At 32.7% G+C, this 24,121-nt stretch overlaps 1 protein-coding gene across 1 annotated transcript in view; it reads left to right on the top strand.

Annotated features, from left to right (window-relative positions):
* PREX2 (phosphatidylinositol-3,4,5-trisphosphate dependent Rac exchange factor 2) overlaps positions 1 to 24,121 on the top strand; it is a 411,213-nt gene that overhangs the window by 315,873 nt on the left and 71,219 nt on the right. Inside the window, 2 exon segments of the mRNA XM_031946290.1 lie at positions 21,414 to 21,480; positions 21,742 to 21,932. Coding sequence (XP_031802150.1) covers positions 21,414 to 21,480; positions 21,742 to 21,932 — 258 coding nt within the window.

Genomic DNA, 24,121 nt, shown 5'->3' with positions numbered 1-24,121 from the left:
TACCTATAGAAGCTCTTAAAAGTATTTCCCCTTCTTTTGTACCTCTGAACCCTCTCACAATATCTTGGGGTTTGCTGGTTAGATTATTTTCTTAAGGACCATGCCTTAAACCAAAACCAATCTGATTTTTAACTAATCCATTCTCCAACTAAATACCATATTTCTACAATGTTCAGCTAAAATAGAAGTGTTTATTAATAATAAGAGAAGTCTCATAAGACTGAAATGAGCTGCTCTAAATTTATGTTTTAGATCTAAACATAAGACTAGTTATAGTCTTTAAAGAAGCCAACCATTTATATTCCATGTGAGGTATAAGAGGAAAATTTTAATGGAGTTTTCTGGGTACTATTCTTATTAATCAACCTAACTTCTTTGGAAACCAATTTCTACCATTGGCATATTGAAAATGTAATTATCTAAAAGCTTAAATCTTTTCCACTTGAATTGATTTTAGTTACTTTTCTTCACTCTGCTGTAATCCTATGTTTGGACAGTTGGTTTAACAGTTCTAAAATTAGGACCTTACTTTTATCCCTATTGAAGTTTTTCTTATGGAATTCATTTCATTCTTCCATCCTGTTGAAATCTCTTTGCATGTTGATTTTATCATCCAATAAATTAGCCATCTGTATTAGATTTTCATCACATGCAAATTAAGTCTATCATTTCATGAATGATAAATCTTAAAGTCTTCATAAATTCACTGCTATAAATGTTGAAAACAGATGACTAGACAAAGCTGTAGCAGAGTACTATAGACTTCATTCCAGATCAATATCAGTCTATTAATCAATGTTTTTATAAAGTCATTCAACTAACAATAAATCATTTTTGCAGGATACAGACTGCATTTTGTCATCTTATCCACAAAGACTTCAGGAAAAATATTGTCAAATGCTTTTTCTATTGCATTTCTCTATTCTACCATTCCACCGACCAGTCAGTAAAATAAATGTGGCTTGAATTATTCTTAGTGAACCTATCTTGATTTCTAGTGAATGTGACTCTTCTATGTATTCCAAACTGCTGAATAATTTGTCTTAAAATTTTGCCTGGAATTGTGGTCAAGCTAATCAATCTCAAGTTTGGAGAAAGTAACTTTACCCCCATTTTCCAAATAGAGTTAGTATTAGACTACCTCCTATTCTTTCCATACTTCTACAAAGATCACCTTTAATGGGACACATTGATTAGATTGAAAATTCATTCAGGATTCTGTGTTCAAATTCATCTAGGCATAATGTTTCAACTCATTCCTAGATACTCAGGACTTACAAAAATATTTCCTTACTCTGATTCAAATTCTTTCTTATCCATGTATATTAAACTCTTGACTAAGACTAGTTGCTCAAGAAATATTTATTGAGTCTACTAGGTGCCAGATACTGTGTTAACAGTTGAATATATAAAAAAAGGGGCATCCTTGCTTTCAAGAAAATCATGATCTAATGGGGAGATAATATGCAACTAACTATGTATAAATAAGATATTTAAACTAAATTATATATAATCTCAGGGGCAAAGCATTAGCAAGAAAGGGACTTAAAAAGTTTTTTTTCAGGGTGTAGAATTTTATCTCAGACTTAAAGGAAATCAGCCTTTTAATAAAAATATATAAAGTAAGTATTACATGATAGGCCAAAACCCAGAGGCACAATTAAAGGCAAAAGATAGTTCTCTCTCTCTTTTTTTTCTATTTTCATTTTTAAAGATTTATTTTAAGCATCCATTAAATTATTTTTTTTCAATTCTAAATTCTTTCCTTCATCTTGTCCTTACTTCACCCTTTGAGAAAGAAAGCAAAATACATATATGTATACACACATACACACACATATATCAATTATATATGTGAAATCATGAAAAACATCTCCATTAGCCATATTGCAAAAAAAGCAAGAAACAGAAATAAAGTGAAAAAGTATGCTTTAATCTGTATTCAAATCTTCAATTCTTTCTCTGGAGGTAGTTAGCATTATTCATCAAGAGGCCTTTGGAATTGTCTTGGATCATTATCTTGATCAGAGAAGGTAAGTTTTCATAACTGATCATTGTTACAATTTTGGAGTTATCATGTACAATGGGTCTCTTGGTTCTACTTACTTGTATCAGTACATATAATTCTTTCCATGCTTTTCTCAAATCATTCTGTTTGTTATTTGTTATAACAAAATATTTTCCCATCAAAATATCCTATTCCACAGCTTGTCCAGCCATTCCTCCATTTCCATTGCCACTGGAAAATTGTTAATATGAATTTTTTTGTATTTATAGGTCCTTTTCCTTTTTCCTTGATTTTTTGAGATATAGATACAATAGTGCAAATATCTTTTAAGAAAAACAACAGATATGAAGAACAGATCAAGAAGAGAAAACATAAGAATAATTGGACTCTCTGAAAGCTAAAATAAAAAAAAATCTTGATATAGTAATACAAAAATAATTAAGTTGTCTTGAAGTGTTAGAAAAAGGAGAACTAGAAAAACCCCACCGATCACCACCTGAAAAAGATCCCACAAGGAAAATGTACAGGAATATCATAATCAAATCCTCAAACCCATAGATCAAGAAGAAAATATAACAAGCGACAACAATGAAAAATAATTCAAATAGTACAGAGGAACAATTAGAATTATACAAAAATTAGCAGCAGCTACACTAAAAGACTGCAGGTCTAGGAACACTATATATTGAAGAGCAAAAGAACTAGAATTCTGTTCAAAAGTATCATATATTTTTAGTTTAACATAATCTTCAACAACAACAAAAAACTGGATATTCAATGAATTGCCACAGTTTCAGGAGGTTTTTTTTTTTCTGTAAAAAGACCTGAATTTAATCAAAAATTTGACATATAATTTCTGGGAGAAATATAAGAAAAACATCAAAGATTTATTTCAAGGGACTCAATAGGGGCAAACTGTTTATGTTTTAAATGTGGAAAACATATGTCTAAGATTATCCTTAAAATTGGATGGAAAAAAAAGAGTAGGATAGACTTGAATGTGATGTGATTCTATGTAGGAAAAGCTAAAAAGAGTAATTATCTTAAACTAATGAAGTGCGAGAGCAAGAATTGACACAGATAAATTTGATGGGGGAGGAGGGATGGTAGTTTTGGAATTCTATTGACTAAGGGAAATGGATTAACAGGTAAACAGTACATATATATCTAGAAGGGTATAAAAATCTTCTGAATTTATTAAGTAATAAGAGGGTGAGGGTATAGGATATGAATGAAAGGTATAATTAACAGGAATAGCATAAATTAAATGAGAATGGGAGATGGTGAGGAGAGAGGACAAGGGAGGGATCCTTAGAAGGGAGATAGGTTAAGGCATAGCAGAGCAAGGCTGAGCAAGTAGAAATAAGCAAGGAGTAAGCAGGGATAGGAAATAAACATAATAATAATGATTAAGAGTAGAATGTATTATGGAAAAAAGCAGGGATAGTAAGTATTGATCTCAGACAAAATTAAAGTGAAAATAGATTTAATCGAAAGAGAAAACTAGGGAAAATGTATTATATGTCAGCCATATTAACTAGCTATTATAAGATTGGAATATTGTTATGGTGTAGGAAATGATGAGTTGGTGGATTTAGAAAAAATGGAAAGACTTAGACTTATGGAGGGTGATGTTATTCACCTTCAGAGAAACAGGGGATAAAAAAGCATTGTACAGCCTTACATAGATGTATATGGGTATATATGCATGTATGTGTGATTATAAATATACATGTACGTGTATACATGTATATGTGTACACATACACACACACACGCTTAATTGTAACTGTCTTGGGGGAAGTGGGGAAGAAGGGGGAAAAAGAATAAACAAAAAAGTTTGCTTTTTACTTTACCAGAGAACAAAAGAAAATCTACAGAGAAGTAAAGATGGATGGTTTTGAACACAATGTGTAGTATTTATTGTAGTACTTATTATGTTGGCTCTCTTCAAATGGAAATTTATTTCACATTTTGAGTCTTCTCTTATGTTCTAATGTGCACATGGAAATGTTTTTCTTTATCTGTTTTTTTTTTCTTTTTTCTATTTTCTACTTAAGTGTTAAATAACTTTTTTTTTAAAAAAAGAAAGACTCCTTTGATTCCTATGCTTTTTCTTATTTTAATAGAAATTGGTGCTTTATTTGGTCTAAGCTTTTTCTGTATTTATTGATATAATTTTCCTCCCCTTTTCCCCTCTTCTCACAATGACTTTATCACCTATCCATTTTTAGATCATCCTAATTTAACCACTTCACTCCTCTCTCTTCAATGTAGAATCCTACCTTCCTTTAAAATGAGAAATTTCTTAGAAGTTACATATAGCATCTTCCCATATAATACTATAAATGCTTTTACATTATTAAATCCCTTATGATTTTTTCTTCATGATTAACTTTCATGCTTCTTTTGTCTAATATTTGAATGTCAGATTTTCTATTGATCTTTGATCAGGAATCAGAAATGCTTTAAGTAAAGTCCTTTAATTGAATGTTCATTTTTCTCACTGAAGAATTATACTGTGATTTACTGTGTAAATTATTCTTGATTGAAATCCTAATTCCTTTTCTTCCCAAAATATCATATTCTAAACCATCTATTCTTATTGTGGTAACTGCTAAATTTTGGGTGATCATGACCACGGTTTCTGTATTTCCTTGAAGTATTTTCTTTTTGACATGGGAATTCTTGAATTTATCTATAACATTTTTGGCAGTTTTCATTTTTAGATCTCTTTCAGCAAGTGATCAACAGATTCTTTCAATTTCTATTTTACTCTTTAGTTAGGATATTGCGACCATTTTCCTTTATATTTTCTTGATGTCCAGGCTCTTTCTCTCATCATGGCTTTTTTGCAGTGTAAAATTTTTTGCTGTTATTTTGAGTGAGCTAATTGGGATTAAGTTACTTGCCCAGAGTCATACAGCTAGTGAGTGTTAAGTGTCTAAGGGCAGATTTGAACTCAGGTCCTCCTCACTTTAGGGCCAATGCTCTATCTACTGTGCCATCTAGCTGCCCCTGCAAGTGCAATAATTCTTAAATAGTTTCTCCTTGATCAGTTTTTTAGATCCCTCCAATGAATTATTTATTTTTTATTATTTTGACTTTGTTTTATTGTTACTTGGAGCCATCATGGAGTCATTAGCCTCTACCTGCCCAATTCTAATTTTTAACGTGATTATTTTCTTCAGTAAGTTTTTTTTTTTAACCACTTTTGCTATTTGACCAATTCTGGTCAAGGATAACTAGTGCAAGAGACAGGGATAGTATGTCCTAGGGAAGGGATGGAATTAAAGTTATTTCATCAGTAATATGTTATATCTCTTGTACCATTTAGCCAACTTTGTTTTTTGATGTTATTTTTTCCAATATTTTTGTGCCTCTTGTCAAGCAGTTAATTATTTTTTTCATGATTTTCATCCTTTGCATCTATTTCTTTAGTTAATTTTTCTTCCATCCTTCTTGACTGATTTTGAAACTCACTTCTAACTTTTCCAGCAATTCTTGTTGGAATTCTGTATTCAGAATTCATTTTTTTTCTCTTTGAGTTTTTGTAGCTATTTTGACATTGTTATTTTCTTCTGATTTTGTGTCCCAATCTTCCTTGTCACCATAGTACATTTTTATGGCCAGGTTATTTTGTTGTTGTTTGCTTATTTCCTTGCCTATTTCTTGATCTGAACTTTTATGTTAAAATTGGGCTATCTTCCATGGATGTGAATGTATGGACACTGTCACCAGCTTCAGGCTTTTTTACAGTCCTGTTTTCAAAGATAGTTCTGGGGATTCTGAAGTTTTTCATGCTTGCAAGTTGTAGTAGTCCAGAGAGAGGTGTTCTCACTGCTTTTCTGGTCTGCATCTGTTCCCTACCCATGAAAGATTCCTAATTCCTTGCAGCAAGTGATACAGATGCTCAGCATCCTTGTTCCCCAGGATTGAAAGTGATACTGTTCCTCAGGGCCTCTGATGCTTTCTTATTGAGAGTGGTCTTCATATTGGAACTGTGAACTAGAAGTAGATATAGGAAATGGAATTATGAAATTGTACCTTGTCTCATGTTGAGGATTAGCATAGGGGTCCCCCATAATCTCTTTCTAAACAAAGTTGCCAGATCTCCTTACTATCCTTACCTTGAAAAATCCTGAATCTGTTGATTCTGCTATTGTCTTGCCCAACCCTTACCACCACTGAACTTCAGGTGTGCCCCCACCTTTGTGAGGGCTCTTTCCTTCTGTGCTCCTAATTTTCTTGGGTGAGGAAAATATCTCATCTTCATCTTTTGTTGACTCTACTGCTGCAGAATTCAATTTAAGTCATTATTTTAAAGTTGTTTGGAGGGAAATGTTAAGAGATCATGACTTCTTCCTCTGCTCTGCAATTTTGGCTTGCTTTTAAGATCACCCCTGCTTTCAAGAAGTTCACCATCTAATGATAAAGATAACATGCAAACACCTATGTAGAATTAAAGACAAATTAGATAGAGATAATTTGTTCTATAGGATAAATCAGAGAAAATCAATAGAAAGAAATCACTATCATTAAAGGGTATCATGAAAGACTTCTTGGAAAAGAATTTTTACTGGGACTTGAAGGAAGTCAGGGAAACAAAGAAGAAGAGATAAGGAAGAGCAGGTCTGGTATACAAATGTACACAATTTGTAGAAATGGAATGGATTGCATGAGGAACAGCAAAATAGCAAGTGCCATTGTGAGTCAATAAACATTTATCAAAAAGCAAAAATAATCCATTTTCTCAAAACACTCACAGTTTTATGGAGAGACAAATCACAAATAGCCAAGAACAAACAAGCCATGTACAGGGTAAAATGGAAATAATCAAAAGAGAAACCATTAGATTTAATGAGGGATCTGGAAAGTTGTCTTATAGAAGGTAAATTTTTAGCTACTACTTGTAGAAAAGTAGGGAAGTCAGGAGGCAGAGGCGAGAAGAGAGAGATATGAAGAAAAGCCAGTAAAAATGACTAGACATAATAAAGACCTTTGCTAGGGTGATATAGTGTCAAGAGCAGACAAAATTTAGCTAAAGTTGGAAGGTGAGAGAGAAAGAGGAATCAATGTAGGCTTCTAGCTTTTGAGTCCAAGTGACTAGCAGGAAGCTGATACCCTTGACAGTAAAAGGGAAGTTCTAAAGAATACAGTGGCAACAAAAAAAGAGTTCCAGCTATTGGGGAGAGCCAGTGAAATTGCATGATTCCAAAGATGAGACATCTTGTATGAAGAATAACAGTGAGTCGTCACTAATATGTAGAATAAATAAATGGAAGGCAGTAAAGTGCAAGAGATATTTCCATTTTGAAGCTCATACTTTTTAATAGAGAAAATATAAGCAAATTCCTAATTTAGTAATTCTAATTTCTGTTTGCTACCAATTGATGTTGCATTATTTACCCTAAGCAAGAGGGGCTTTGCTTTTCCTATTTCTTCTCCTTCTTAAATAGCTAAAATAATGAGAATAATAATGATAAAAATAATCCTTGAGATTCACCCCCATCTTATTATAATTTTTTTATAAAATGAAATGCATAGCTAACTACAAGATTACAAGGATTATAAAAAATTGGTTATGTTAATAGAAAGATCTAATATTTCCCCATCCAAGTTCACAGACTCCCTGAAATCTATCCATGGATTTCAGGTTAAGAAACTTTGTGATGGAAAGAATTATCTTCAATTTAGTCTCATAGCCTGTAAATACTTTTTTTTTAAAACTTGAATTACTTTAAAGCAGACATTTAAGTCCAACTATAAAAAATAGGCACTTTAAAACCCCAATATAAAAATGTAAAATGATATTTCTTTCAAATTCATTTTATTTTCAACTATTCTAAAGTTCCATTGAAATGTGAAGGCATAACTCTAATGAGGCTTACTTGGGACAATATCTCCAGTAATTTATCCCCTGACCATTGCTGTGTCTCACTGGGAGAAATGCTGCATATGATTATGCTCTGTGAATTTCATTTCTGATTCATATTCTGTTAAACAAGCAATGATTGAGCATCTCCCACAGGCAAGGCACTGTCATAAGTGGTAAGGGAGATAGAAAGATAAATAACACATCAGCAGTATACAGTCTACCAACGAAAATGTTGGCCACCTATGAAATTAATTTTTTAATCAATAGGCAAGCATTTTTGAGGTAACTATTGTGTGCCTTGGCATTGTGCAAGGGATAACAATATGATAAATGAAACAGTATGTACCAATACATACACATAAAGAATAAAGATAGAATAAGTATAAGCAAAAACAAAATTAAATTTGAGGTAGTATGAAAAGAAGAATGCTAACAATTGATGGGGAGGAAAAACTTCAAATTAAAGGGTTTGAGCTGAATCTTGGGAGAAAAAGGAATCTATAGGGCAGAGATGATAAAAGAAAGGTAAGTGGGAAGTGGAGGATATCTAGTGCAAGAGGCAGGGATGGTATGTCCAAAGGGAGGGATGGAATTAAAATGAAGAGTAAACTGTCTCATAGTCTCACTGTTCCCTGCAAGCCTGTTAAATTGTTAATGATTTTTAAACATGAACAATTAAGGAACAGTATTATACAAGAATTCCTTTTATCCTCTGTATATATTTTGGCAAAGTAGTTCTTCAATATATTGTTGTTGGTTAAATTACAGCAGTCTGTTTTTAGTATTCTGAAATTCTCTAATTCTTCTCCTAGACTTATATATAATATTATATTAATTATGAAGTTTAAAAGAGCAGCTAAATAGTGAAGTGGATAGAGGGCTAGGCTTGAAGTCAAGAAGACCTGAATTGAAATCTGACCTCAACAGTTCCAATAGACTTGTGATGGAAGATGCCATCCACATACAAAGAAAGCAGTATGAAGACTTAATGTAGATCAAAGCATAGTATTTTCACCTTGTTGTTGTTGCTGTTGTTGTTTGCTTGCTTTTAAAAAAATCTTTCTCACATTTTTTCTATGTTTTGGTCTGATAATTTTTTTGCAGTATGAAAATATGGAAATAAGTTTAGAAGAACTGCTCATCTTTAATCTATCTCAGATTGCTTTCTATCTTGGGTGGGACGGGAGAAAAATTAGGAACATGAAGTTTTGCAAAGGTGAATGTTGAAAACTTTCTTAGCATGTATTTGGGAAAATAAAATACTATTAAAATAATAATTAAAAAAAGAAACCTAGCCTCAGACCCTTACTAGATAACTCTGGATAACTCATTTAACCCGGTTTGCCTCAATTTCCTCACATATAAAATGGACTCAGGGAGGAAATATTAAACCACTTTATAATCTTTGCCAAATCAAGTGGGGTTATAAGGTTATAAGAAAGTATAATATATTTTCATGATGAAAAATGACAAAACAAAGCTCTCTAAATATTAAATAAATATATTTTGTGGTATATTGAAAGATACTTACTTTGTATCATTTAATGCATGTGAATAATTTTAAATTTTTTCACTTAATTTCAAAAACTTAATGTGAAAATTCCAACTTTCTTGAGAAATGCATATTTTGTCAGATAATTGTTATTATTATGTCAGATAATAGGTAAAATTATTTTGTTTCAGCCTTTTTATAAAGTTTCTTTGTATAATTTTTACAATAATCTTAATGGTCCTATTTGGGCATTATTTGGTTAAATAGTCACAGATAACCATGTATTTAAACTCTCCTTTGCCCCATCCCTAAAGCATCTTAACAAAACATTGTTAAAACATCTTAACAAGGCTTTATTGATGACCAGTAGCCTATCACTAGGTGGCAGTTGTGAAGATAGATAACTGTAACAATAGTCAAGAAGGGAAACATAAAAAGAACTTTAGAAAAAAAAATTAAAAATCTGAGTGGAACAAAATGAGTTTTTAGAAAAACAGAGAACTCCCAAGGAGGACCAGAAAATATCAAAGCCATATCCCTACTTATAAAAATTGAAAACTTCATGATACAGTGGAAACAATACTGGTTTTAAAGTCAGAGAAACAAATCTTCACTCTGCCGCTTACTACCTGCTTGACTCTAAGAAAGTTACTTCATCTCTCTGGGTTTCAGTTTCTTCCTCTGTAGGTTGAACCATGTGTATTTAAGGTACCTTCTAACTCTAAGATTCTCTCCTGTGTAAGTTAGGAGTCGGACTATATTAATTCCTGAAGTTCTTTAGGCTTTTTTAGATCTGGAAGTGATCCTAGAAGTGATCTAGTCTAACTAACTTCTTGATGAGATAACTCAAATTTAGAAATGTTTGACAAAGTTCAAATAAGGTGATTATTATAAGAAAATATATGGTAGAAATATTGAAACCAGATCTTTCTGACTCCTAACCCAACAATTTTTATACTCCCAAATATTGATATTAGGAAGAACTGAAGGGAAAAAGAGTATGCTTAGCCTATAGAGGAGAAGATTCAACATGAAAATAATTATTATATTCAAGTATTTGAAAGATTGTCATATAGAAAAAAATAATCAGATTTTTTTAAAATACCATTTGAACCCATAAGAAAGAACTATGAACAGTTTACTGTCTGTTACTGGTTTAGTTGTATCTGTTGTATCTGCCTTTTCATATGACCCCATCTTGGACTTTCTTGGCATAGATATTGAAATAAGTTAACATTTATTTTCTTCTCTAGACCATTTGACAGATGAGGAAATTGAGGCAAACTGGGTTAAGTTACTTGCCTAGGGTTATATAGCTAGTATGTATCTGAGGCTGGATTTGAACTTAGGAAGATAAGTCTTTTTGCCTCCAGGCCTAGCACTCTATCCATTGCACCACCTAACTACTCTAGTAGGAGCTACAAAGAGATTCATATTTGTTGTAATGAAAAACTTACTAATAATTCAAGTAACAAAAAATGGAATAGAAAGTCTCACGAAATAGGGATTGCCTATTGTTAGAAGTTTTTGACTGGAAGTTGGGTAATTATGCATCAGGTATAATGTTCAAGGCATTCCTTTTCAATGATTGGCTGACTTCTGTGATCTCTTCCAGCTATGAAATTCTATAATTCTATTATACTTATCAAAGAGGTAAAAGTGAAGATATGACATTACATTATCTGTTACACTAGTAATGTATTTCTTATTCATTAGCATTAACTTTCACTGGAGTCGAGGAGAAAGAGGAAAAGAAAACCTTTGATAAATAAATAATCTTGTCCCTGTATTTTCCCTTTCCAAGAAATCATTGTCAAAATGCAGCTGTAGTTACTGAATGATAAACATATATCTGATGCCAATTTTGGTCAGTCAAGATGTTCAGATACTTGCTTGGTGAGACAAACAAACTTCCAAAGATTTCTTGAAAAATATAATATGTGTTCACTGTTGTTCTAAAACATTAGGAGTAGGAGAAAAAAGACAACACTAGACTTAAAGAACTGTGTTTGGATACCTGCTCTGCCTTTTGGTGGCTATGTGATCTGGGGCAAGTCACTTAATCATTCTGAGTCTACAAATGGGCTTATAACACTTGTACTAACAATTTCTCAAGGTTTTTGTGAGGTTAAAGTAAAATTTTAAACTTAAAATTTTTATAAATGACAATGGCTTTTTTCTGTTTTAGTGCAATTAAGTTTTTCATTCATGACAAAGAATTTGGGAGTTAAGATGATGACAAATTTTCCTCTCTTTACACTCTGACCATTGTTTATTTGTCATTGATGTATTCCATTATCAAGAGGATATATATATATATATATATATATATATATATGATTTAAAGAACTCTGCTAGATACTGAAGACATGAATAAAAATGATATAGCATCTACCTTCAAGAAGATCAGTGTGGAGAAATAGCCTCTAGAAAGACAAGAAAATGCAAAATATACACAAAATGAAATACAAAGTAATTTGAGTATTGGTGGATTTAAGAATATCAACTATAGGAAATTGGGGAAAGACTCCTTTAGAAAATAGAATCTAGGACTAAAATTTGAAGAATATAAGTTCTTTTAAGGGGTGATTATAGGAATGGAGGATCTTCTAGGCATGAGAAAATCAGTACAAAGCCAATTTAGGAGATGATGGATATATCCAGACTTTTATTTAGAGAGATTATTTTGTCAATTTTGTGGTAGGTAGATTAGGGAGAAGAGAAACTGCACTTCCAGGAGTCCAGGCAAGAGATGGTGAAGACCATAACTAGAATGGTAGTTCTGTGTTTGCAAAGAAATACCTGGATATGAAGAATGTTGTAGAGCTAGAGTTGACAAGCATTTAAAATATTTCTATATTCAGGGAAAAGTTGAGGGTGAATCCAAGGTTTCAAATTTGGTCAACTAGAAAGATGATAGTAACAACATAGTGGGTATGGATAATGAGTTCTACTTTGGACATGCTGAATTTGAGAAATTATAGAAATGAATTGCTGACACAAAGTGGTAATTGAAGGAAGGAAAAAGAGGGCTTGATATATAAACTTGAGAAGTGTTTTTGTCTAGATGATAATTGGACCACTGAAAACTGATGAATAGGCCAAGCTAATATAAAAATGACAATTCTGCTTTAATTGTTTTACTTGTTCAGTGCCATCTCTATCAAACTGCCAACACATTATTTTATAGAACTGGAAAAAATAATAACAAAACTCATCTGGAAGAAAAAAAGGCCAAGAATATCAAGGGAATTAATGGGAAAGAAAGGATGGTGGCTTCGCAGTACTAAACCTAAAACTAAAGCAATGGTCATCAAACCCAATTGCTATTGGCTAAGAAATAGAGTGGTAAATCAATGGAATAGATTAGATACAAATGACACAATAATAAAAGCCTATAGCAATCCAGTGTTGATAAACCCACAAACTCCAGGTTCTGAAATAAGAACTTACTATTTGACAAAAATTGCTGGGCAAACTGAAAAATAACATGTTAGAAAATTTATGCTACATCTCACATCCCATACCAAAATAAGCTCAAAATGCATATATAGTTTGGACGTATAAGATGATGTCATAAACAAATAAGGAGAATGAGAGATAACTTACCTATTAGATCTTTGGAGAAGGGAGGAATTATGACCAAAGAAGAACTAGAGAACATTATGAAAGGTAAAATGGATAATTTTGATTACATTAAATTAACAAAACCAACAACAACAATAACAACAAATAAAAAAACAAAAAACAAAACCCACAGAAACAAGATTAAAAGTGAAGTATACAAAGTTGGGAAAACATCTTTACAGCCAGTATTTCTGATAAAAGTCTAATTTCTAAAATGTATGAAGAACTGTGTCAAATTTAGAAGAATACAAGTCATTCCCCAATTGATAAATGGTCAAAGGATATGAACAGAAAATTATCAGATGATGAAATTAAAGCCATTTGTACGCATATGAAAAAATGCTCTAAATAGCTATTGTTTAGAGAAATACAAATTAAAACAACTCTGATATACCACCTCACACCTAAGATGACAGGAAAAGATAATGATAAATGTCAGAGAGGATGTAGGAAAACTGGGAAACTAATACATTGTTGGTGAAGTTGCGAAATGACCAACCATTCTGGAGAGCAAACTGGAACAATGTCCAAAAGGTTATAAAACTGCATACCCTTTGAACCAGCAATGCCATTACTGTGTCTGTAGCCCAAGGAAATCATAAAGAAGGGAAAAGTACCCACATGTACAAAAATATTTGTAGTAGCTCTTTTTGTAGTAGCAAAGAATTGGAAAATGAGTAGATGCCCATTAGTTGGGGAATGGCTGAATAAGTTGTGGTGTATGAAGTTAATGAAATATTATTGTTCTATAAAAAATGATGACCAAGCATTATAGAAAGGCTTGGAAATATTTACATGATTTGATGGTGAGTGAAACAAGTAAAACCAGCAACACATTGTTCACAGTAACAGCAAGAATATGTGATGAAATGCAGATTCAAACAACTCTGAGATATCATCTCACACTTCTCAGATTGACAAAGATGATAGGAAAAGATAATAATAAATGTTGGAGAGGATGTAGGAAAACTGGCACACTGATGTATTGTTGGTGGAGTTGTGAAATGATCCACCCATTCTGGGGAACAATCTGGAACAATGACCAATTTACACAATGACAACAAGAATGTGTGATGATCAGTTGTGACAGACTTGGCTCTTCTGAATAGTTCAGTGATTCAGAGAAATCCCAATAGACTTTGTACAGAAAATGCTACCTGCATCCAGCAAAAGAACAAGGAGAATACATGTAAATCAGTACATTCTATTTCACTTCTTTTTCTGTTTTTTAGAGTCTTCCATTTATACCTTTTGGTCTGATTTTTCTCTCCCAACATGAAACATAAAGCAATATGTATTTAAACAAACAAACAAATAAAAGGGGAAAAAAGAAAACTGATGAGATTCTGTAGAGGAAGAACATAGAGAATAAAAAAAAAACCTACTGCAGAGTTATTAAAAAATTGCCACAGACTTAGAGGCTCATAAAAGAATGAAGAAGGTTATCAGTAGGAGAACCTCAAGAAAGCAATGTCATGAAAAATTCAGAAAGGAGAGGACATGGAGTGGCTAACAACAGTAAAAGGTGCAGAAAGATTATAGGATTATAGATTTTTACAAATTTATTGGAGTTCTGCTCCAGGTCTGCTTAACATTTTCCACTCTCAATCCCTTTTCATCTTAGAAATTTTTTCATGACCTCAGGTATAGAAATCAAATATTTATCAATAAGACATCATAATTTTCTGATCCACAATTAAATATGCAACCCCATAATGGGGTCACGAACAATAGTTATAAGTAGTTTTGATCTAGTCCAATTGCTTCATTTTACAATTGAGAGAGCTTAAATACTCAGGCCACCCAAGTAGTAAATGAAAGAACTAGAATTTGAACTTAACTACTATGTACCTGTGTGGATACCTTATTCTTCTCCAATCCTGATTTTCAGCTCTTTGCTTGTATTTGTATCCTCAATGCTTACTAAAGTGCCTGGCTCGATGCTTCTTGACTTGACTTTACTAGACTACATTTCTGACTTCAAATCTAGCATTTATTATGATGTGCTTTGCTGCTTCAGTAAGGATGAAGGCTGAAAAAAAGTTTTTAAATTTAATATTTGAGAAGATTATTAATTTCAAAAAGAATAGATTCAGTCAATTGTTAGGACTAGATGACTGATTGAAGATGAAAAATGATGGGGATAAAAAGAAAAAGTTAAGGTAAAAAGTATAGGTGATTTTTTCTAGAAATTTGATTGTGAAAGAAAGAATATGAGCTGATAGCTTGAGGATATTGTGGAGAGAGGGAGGGAGGGAAAAAGGAAGGAAAGCAGAGAGTGAGGGAGGAAAGAAGGGAGAGCGACAGAGACAGAGACAGAGAGAGACAGAAATAGAGACAAAGAGAAAGAGAGAGGGAGGAAGAGAAAGAGGGAGGGAGGAAGAGAAATAGGGAGGGAAAAAGAGAGGGAATCAGGGAGAGGAAAGCGAGAGAAGGAAGAGGAGGAAGAAGATGAAGATGATGATGATATAGGTGAATTGAAGAAAACTTTTTGGAAGAACTGTGGTGCAGAATATAGGAGTACAATATAAAGTCAATCAGAAAAGGGTAAAGAGAGTAAAAGAAAAAAGTATTTATTAGCCATTTAAAGCAAGAAATGAGAAGTAGTGGCTAGAGATCTGACCTCAGAACCAGGGAATACAAGGATTCAAATGCTGCAATTGACACATGCTGGCTTGTGACCTTGGATACATCACAACTTTTGCGTTACTTCACACAAATCTCTAGATTATAGTTGAAGAGCAGGGGCAAATCCTTGTACCAATGAAATGTGCTCCATAATTTTGACCATGCAAGGAGAAATGACCTGATCTGATAGATGTGTGAATAATAATCACATGTATAATAGTCACATGTATATCTTTCAGTATTATTCTTTCTGCTTAATGTTCAGATTTTTCCTATGCTTGTTTTCCATGTTCCCCATAAACCTTATTTCTCTCTTTCCATGTGAGCATCATCACTTTCATCACTTTTGTGAGCATCACTTTCATCACTTTTCATCACATTCATCACTTTGTCATGATCTTGCTGGTTGGTGCTAGGTAATTATTTACATTTGTAAAATTTTCTCTTTGCTAAGCCAATGATTCACACATCTCAGTCTCTTAAAGTGCATTTTCTTCTGTGTCCTTTAATGTCCTATGTCCATGGTCAGTCTTATCAGAGAATGATTTTATTTCACTCTTCAATGTTAGATATTCAGTGTAATTATCTTGGTCTTAAGTTATTTCATAATATATTCTGTGGAATTTCACAAAAAACCTATCAAATGAAAGATTTCATGCATTTCAATTTTACATCCTGCAGTTAGTTTAGAAGAAAACCAAGCAGTGGAACACCAAGTTTTTCTCTTACTATATATCTGGATTATAAAAGAGCTATATATTAGAGATTATAAAAAGCAACAGTAGGACACTCAGAAGTCTTAATAACATTTAATATATTCAGAGTGCTATGACTTCATTCTTGCTCACTTCAAAGGCATAATAATCTGTTGTCCAGCTTTGGATCAAGGCCAATATTACCATTAACTTTTCCCATAAAGTTTGATTAAAGAGCATAACAAGCCTTTTGTAATTAAGTGAAGTGCTTTAGAAATTTATTTGCTGTCCACAGCTTGTCATACTCTGAGAAATAGTGGAGTTTTATAAAAAGCTATAGCCTTAGGAGGCTGGTAGAATTTCTGGCTAAGCTGTCTCTTTCTGATAGGCATTATTCTTCTGTAGGAAGCCTTTAACTTTGTTTTCCCTTTCCTTTAGATTAACAAGTAATTATACTGTATTTAAATAACAAATTAATTGTATGTGCTCTTATAGAATACAGGTTGTTTCATTTTCTTATTATTGTGCTTGCAATCCATTAGTATATGTTGTTTTTCATTTTCCCATTCTGAGGATTTGTTCTACATAGTTTAAATAAAGAATACACAGTTCTAGTTTCAGTCAATCACTTTGTGATTCCATGGTAGGAATTATTTTAGACTTATATTTTTAAGAATATGCTGTATATATTATCACATATTTAAGAAAATCTTTATTTCTGTCATGTCATATAGTTATATAGAAAAGATGGGATTTTTTTTCCTTAAAAAGCATCTTTTAACTACTGATGAAGAAGAATGCTACCTACCTCATATCAAAGAGATAGTGCACTAAATTTATAAAATGAGACATGTTTTTGGATATGGTCAATATGTGAACATATTTTCATTGATTATGCATACACATTCAAAAGGTTTTTATTTTATTGTTTTTCCCCCCAGTGGAGTTGGGGATAGAAAGAAGAAAAATGCCTGATAATCACAAAAACATAATTACAAATATAGATTAATAACATGGTCTACCTATGTCCCCCAAAGGAAGCTTACTTTTATTTTTGATTCATAGTTTTAAATCATTTCAGTATCATTCCCTAATTCACAGGATGAGGAGGAGTATCTTTTAATCCTTACAACTGCTTTCTGACCCTTCCATCGCTTAGCAACTTTTCCTTCTTTTGCAATTGTTATCTAATTACATTTTTCTGTTGAGACCCTTTTTATAGTTATATATGGATCTGCATAATATTTTTAACTTTCCTCAGTAATTGAGTACCACACTTTGCTTACAGACTTCCTCTCTAATTTAATATTTTTTTACCAGTGTTGATGACTTTAGTATGCATATTGATGACTCCTTTAAACATTCTGGCCTCCTAATTTATCAGCTTCCTCATCTCCATTTACCTTTTCACTCATACTTCCTCAGCCACCTATTAGAGATCAACACTTCTTTCCATGATCCTGAAGCCTGAAATTTTCTCTGATCGCCATCACCTATTTTTTCACCTTTTTTTAAACCTCATCTTTTTTGAATCTGCTGTTCGTTGTCATCCTGACCCCTACTTCCATTGTTCTCTGTCCCTTCTTTTCAACCCCCTCTGCTAGCTTTACCTCTTACTTGTTGTTGATTTTATAATTAATTGTTTCAAGAGGTCACCATCTTTACTTTGTATCTTGTCTTTCCATTGTTGTGCCCCACAAAGCCCTAAAATGTGTTATCCCCAATCTCCACTATCTATTTTTTTTGTCTTGCTCCAGAGGAGAGCATACCAGGATAGCCTTGCAGTGTTCCAGAGGCAAGAGGTAGAATTTCATGTGTGGAAAACAGCAAATGGGAATGTTTCTCTTTATATATGCTTTACATGAATTCATATGTATTAATACTGTTAAATTGCTTCTCTTCTCAAGGAGATGTGTAGAGAGGAAAGAGAAAAAATTTGGAACTTAAAAATGAATTTTTAAAGTTGTTTACATATAATTGAGATATACTTGATGAAATAAATCAAAGTATATTGAAAAAATGACTTTAAGCCTTAAAAAAAACCCAAATCATCCTTCCTAAATTATATATCTATGTTAAAACACTTAAGACCCTTTATTGACTCCCTATTGCCCATAAATGAAATTAAAACTTTTTACCCTAGTATTAAAGACTTTTTATTTCATTCACTCAAAATTCTAATGAAGCAGTTTTCTAATTTTATACTACCTCTTCAGATTTCTCTGCATTTTTACAAGCTGCCTGAAATATATTCCCTCTTTACCTCCACATATGGAGTATTCCTTTTCTCTTAAGGCCTAGTTGAGACACCTCTTTCATGAAGTCTGTTTTGATCCTCTTCACCCAAAGTAATTTTCCTCTTATCAACTTTTCTTGTAGAGTATTATCTGGACCTCCCATTGGTCTTTATCTATTCTACTTTGATTTATATATATTTTTGTATGCATGACATTATTCCCACTCTACTGTGCCCCTCTCTCTTTAACATTTTTCATGTTTGTACCCCCAACATCTTGTATATTAATTGAAAACTTCCATAAAACTTTTCCCCCATGAACTCTGTACTTCTCGAATTCATCTTTTTTTTTAACTGCAAATTTGAAAGTTCTTCCAACTGAACCTAATAGAAAATAACAGAATGAGATCAACATGATTCGTTTTAACTGAATCAGCAACACTCCATTTTAGAAGGGAATGGGACTTTCTGAAAGAGTATGCTCAATATACTAGTCACAGAAAGTCTCATGTACACAGCACATAAAGGTTCACAAGGATTTTTTTTTTTGGCTGTAGTAGAACTTAGTCAGCAGTAATTTCAAATTTGTGTAGTGCAGTATCCTGAGGAGGTGATAATGATCTTTGGTAAGTATTTATATAGCATATTTTTCTCCAAGTGCCTCAATATTTAGAGAAGCCTCAGTTGTAACAAAGGATTTAACTAGCTGTGTTGAGCTCTGAAGCATTTTTCTCCTGATGTAGCCTTATTGTTTCCTGCATTTTCTGCACTTTGAAAAATTTCTGTACAGGAATCAAGGAATAAAGCATTAAAAATTCCAACTCTCCAATTTAACTTCTACTTATATGACTTGAAAGAATTGCTAAATTAACTTCATTATCTTTCCCTAAACCTGTTTCTTGTTCTCATTCATTATTTGTCAGTAGCAACATAATTAGCCCAGTCTCCCATGTTTAAAGCATGACTTAAAGAGAATCCTATTACTGAATCCTGTTGATTTTACCTTTTTAACATTTTTCACATCTACTCTTCTTTTTCCCATTGCTGCTCCTCTTTTTTTTTTTTTTTTTGATGTGCCCTCATTATCATTCAGCAGGACTATTGCAGTAAGCATCCCAATAGATTTTTCCATTTTGATTCTCCCTCCTATTTGGCCTCTTTCATTTTTTAATCACACACCACATTTCCCATTATATTTTTCAGTATTTCCCCTTTTCCACTCATATGTCAAAGGCATGTATTCATAGTTTGTACAGGTTGGATGTGTTAGAATCTTACAATGAGACATCCTGTGCCTTGAGGAGAAAGGAGGGACCAATAGTTGTGATTCCTCTGCAAGAGATGACAATACTTTTATCTATATATTAATTTCTTAATTTCCTAATTTGTATATATTGAATTATTTTGGTGAATCATGTGAAACTCTTCAGAAAATATCTCTATGTTTTCATGTATTGCAAGACATGTAGGATCATAAACTAATTATTTTCATGGTTGTCTTTTTCTTTAGCTCACCATTAGCAACACAAGGTGAAATGACTAATTGTCATATGAAGTCATGCTTTCTGTTGCCTTTGGGTATACAATGAAATCAGTACTGGCACCTTCTTTATTAGCCTCTCCTAAGGGAATACAAGAACCAATGTTGAATTTAATTGTCATTTGTTGATATCTTCTGGTTTCATTTCTAGTAAGCATATTTCATTTCCTATAACAGTATCTCACCTTATTGGGCATCTGACCAGGAGTACCAAAAGTTTTATTAGTGTTTCTAGATGACCTAAAGTCTAAATGATTCTTAGCATTCTCTGATTGTTGTTGCTATCATTGCTGAAATGCAAGGGGGAGCCACAGAATTAAGGCATATTTTCTATTTTACTTTATAACCCAACCGATTCATAAATTAAGAAGTATTCAACTGGCAAAGAGCTTCTTCATATTTAATGAGGCTTGTCTTCAATAGATAGGGGGGTGTTTGGAATTATACTTAAATCCTTTTCAGCTTTTAACAAGATTTGTGACTAGTATAATCTTTGAGAATCCTGCATCATCTTCTTGCTACAATGAGACACACTTGGAAGCAAATGAAATTCTAAAGTTTTACTCAATTATCAGATATTTTATGTGCGCCATTATCCAAGATGAAAATGAAAACTTTGTTGAGTTTTGAGTCAGTCTAAGCAAAGGGAATCGCTACTTATTAGTGTGTTAAAATGCAGGGAACAGTTAAAGGTTCATTTGTACTCAAGATGCTTTCTGGAAGTTTAGGTAATTTTATTCCAGAGAGGTTCCTGTACCTTGTTCTGGATGATCTTGCTGCCCTTCATGGTTTCAGGAGGGCAGCACTGTGACATATACTAATTTTGTTATCAACCAACATTCAAGAGTATAACTTGCCTGCTAAACTTGTTTTAACCATGGCTTGAATTAGTAAAAAAATTTACTGAATATTTTTTTTTTAACTAAAAAGGACAAATGTATCTCCCATTATTATTTCTTGCTGATAGGTAAGTTAAACCCTGGGAAAACCTGACTTGAAAGTACTGAGCTCCTGGATAGAAGGTTATTTCTAAGGATACACATTATGTAACAATGTAAAATTGGAGGTGGGGGAAGGATTCCCTTCCCCTTCCCATGGCTACATGGATATATGTTATCTTAGGAATTTGAATATTTACTTTGAAAGGATCAATATTGATTACAGCTTCTGTGTCTCATTGCTTCTGCTTATTCCCAGTTTCCTTAAAAATAGTAAACAAGAAAAGTAAAAATCATGTGTGATCAATTAAAAAGATTTCTTAATGATTTCTAAATAATAAGTAACTTTTTTCCTCTTTTGGATTCTTTTAGGGCTTTCTACCTGGACAAGTCAAATTTACCTCCTAATTCCACATCAAAAGCTGCTTATATAGATAAGGTAAAAGGAGATAAAACTTAATTTAATAATTTTTTGCTAGGTAAATGCATTATTCTGCTAACCTGTTTAGTCTCATCTTGGGCAATAGAATAATTGTGACCTCTTCAATGATGCATTTGAATTATCTACTTCTGTCATCTCAGAAGAGTGTTAATAGCACTTTTTCCCTAGTCCATTCAATAAACACAAAAAGACATCATAGTTGCAAAATATTTCTTAATGGAATAAATTTTGCCTTTCTTTGTGTACTTTCTCCTGCAGCTCATGAGACCTCTGAATGCTTTGGATGAACTCTATCGCCTAATAATCTCATTCATTAGATCTAAACGAACAGCAGCCTGTGCTTACACAGCATGCAGTGCCTCAGGAGTTGGACTACTGTCAGTTTCTTCAGAACTCTGCAACAGACTAGGAGCATGTCACATCATCATGTGCAATAGTGGAGTGCATAGGTATGTGTCCTTATCCATCTTTCTTTTTCAGGGGGAAGTGTGAGGGTTTACTTAATTGTGTTCTACTTGCATTTGGCTACACGAGAAGGGGCATTATCATTTTTGAACTGGAAGCAGTCAAATATTCTGAGCATTTAAAAATGTTTTGAGATTTGGTAATTGAAACAAAATAATTTAGAGCAACAATTCTTGAACTTAATATATTGTTTATACAAATAAAAATTGATGCTTGTAAACAACAATCTAGGTTTATATAAATGCTGCATTTTGCTTAATAAAGTTTAAAATTTGTCAAGAAAGTCTCAGTTATTATATCTAAAAATGATTAGAAATAGATGTTCATAACAGTATTTTTGAATCCCTTGCAACCCAGCATGTTTTTCCCAACCCTTCTCTTTATATCACAAGTAGAACTGTGTTCTCTAGCAAAGGCAGAATTCTTATTGATGAATGAAAGAGAACATTTTTTAGGGAAATCTTTGCTCAGGGATTTTGTTTTGCTTTAGAGAAGGAATATAGGAGATGAAAAAACAAGTGACCATAAATATAGATGAAGGTGAGCAGAAGTAAAATGAAGTATGTTATAGAAATAATTATCTTTTGGTCTTTTGTCATCTTTATTAAATGTTGGAGGAACTATGAAAAAATATACATGTTAATGTAATGCTAGATTAACTCTGAATTGGTACAGCTATTTTATAAAATCAGTTGGAATTGTATTAAAAGTTACTAAATTGCATATGACTGTGACTTCAGTGATTTCATTAACAGTCATATATAATAGGGATGTCAAAGAGAGTAGGAAATGTTCCATATAAAGAAAAATATTTATAGCACTACTTTTTAAATAACAAAAAAACTAAAACAAAAGTGGTACTAATCAAATAAAGAACACTGTGGAATCAGAAGACATTGGTTCAAAACTTAATTCTTTCACTTATAACCAGTTTGACTTGGGCAAATGAATTAATTTCCATAGGTCTCAATTTCTTCATTTTTAAAATGAGTGAAGTGAACTAGATGTCCTCAGGACAAAATGGAGGTAATCTTGGATCTGTGATTATAAAGGGAAATATTGAGTCCTATGGAAAAAAAAATACATGAAAATTCAAATAAATTTGAAAAGATACATGAAGTAATGCAAAATAAACAGAATTAGGAAAAACATTTAAATTGTGATCACACTAATATAAAGGAAAACAAAATTGAAAGACAAATTAATGAGTTCCAGGAGTGGAACCAATATGTCAAGGTAAAGTCACAAAGCGGCTCAAACTCTCCTAGTCTCCCTTGAAAACAAATCAGCAACTAAGACTATCAGTCCTGGCTCAGTTCAGGAGCAGATCAGGGGGCAGCTTCCAGTCCCAGCTCAGAAGGTAAACTACGGGAAACCAGGCTGTTTCCTTTACAGAGCAAGCAAAGCTACCTCCTACAAACACAAGGGACTCCTGTGCTCAAAACCAAAGCTCAGAGCTGCACAGGAATCTTGGAACAGTGCCCCTTTATCCCAGGAGCAGAGCTCTACCTTAGAAGTAAAAAAAAAAGGAAATAATAAAAGAAAAGGAAAGAAAATGAGCAAGAAACAGAAAAGAACTTTGACCATAGAAAGCTACTATGGTGACAGGGCAAATCAAAACACAAAACTAGACCAGGGGAGAATATCCAAAGAAGAAATCTAAAAGAATGAAAGAAATTGGTCTCAAGCCCAAAAAGGCTTTGTGGAAATGCTCATAAGGCTTCAAATTGCTTCAAAAGGCAAATAAGAGAGGAAGAAGAAAAAAAATAAGAAAAGAAATGAGATATATGCATGAGAGAGTCAACATTTTGGAAAAGGAAGGAAAAAATTAACTGAAGAAAACAAACATACTTAAAACAGTAGAATAAATCAAGTGGAAAAAGAGATACAAAAGCTAACTGAAGAAAACCACACATTAAAAACGAGCACAGGGCAAATGGAAGCTAATGATTTTGTGAGATAGCAAGAACCAGTCAAACAAAGTAAAAATAATGAAAATATGGAAGAAATTGTGAAACACCTCATTGGCAAAACAGCCCACCTGGAAAATAGATCTAGAAAAGACAATTTTAAAATGATTAGCCTACCTGAAGGCCAGGACCAAAAAAAAAAAAGCTTGTATAGAATTCTTCAAGAATTCATTAAAGAAGACTACCCAAATATTCTAGAAACA

This window comes from Sarcophilus harrisii, chromosome 1 (genome assembly GCF_902635505.1).
Source record: "Sarcophilus harrisii chromosome 1, mSarHar1.11, whole genome shotgun sequence".
Taxonomy (NCBI): Eukaryota; Metazoa; Chordata; class Mammalia; order Dasyuromorphia; family Dasyuridae; genus Sarcophilus; species Sarcophilus harrisii.
This window is presented reverse-complemented; position numbering and strand designations above follow the sequence as displayed.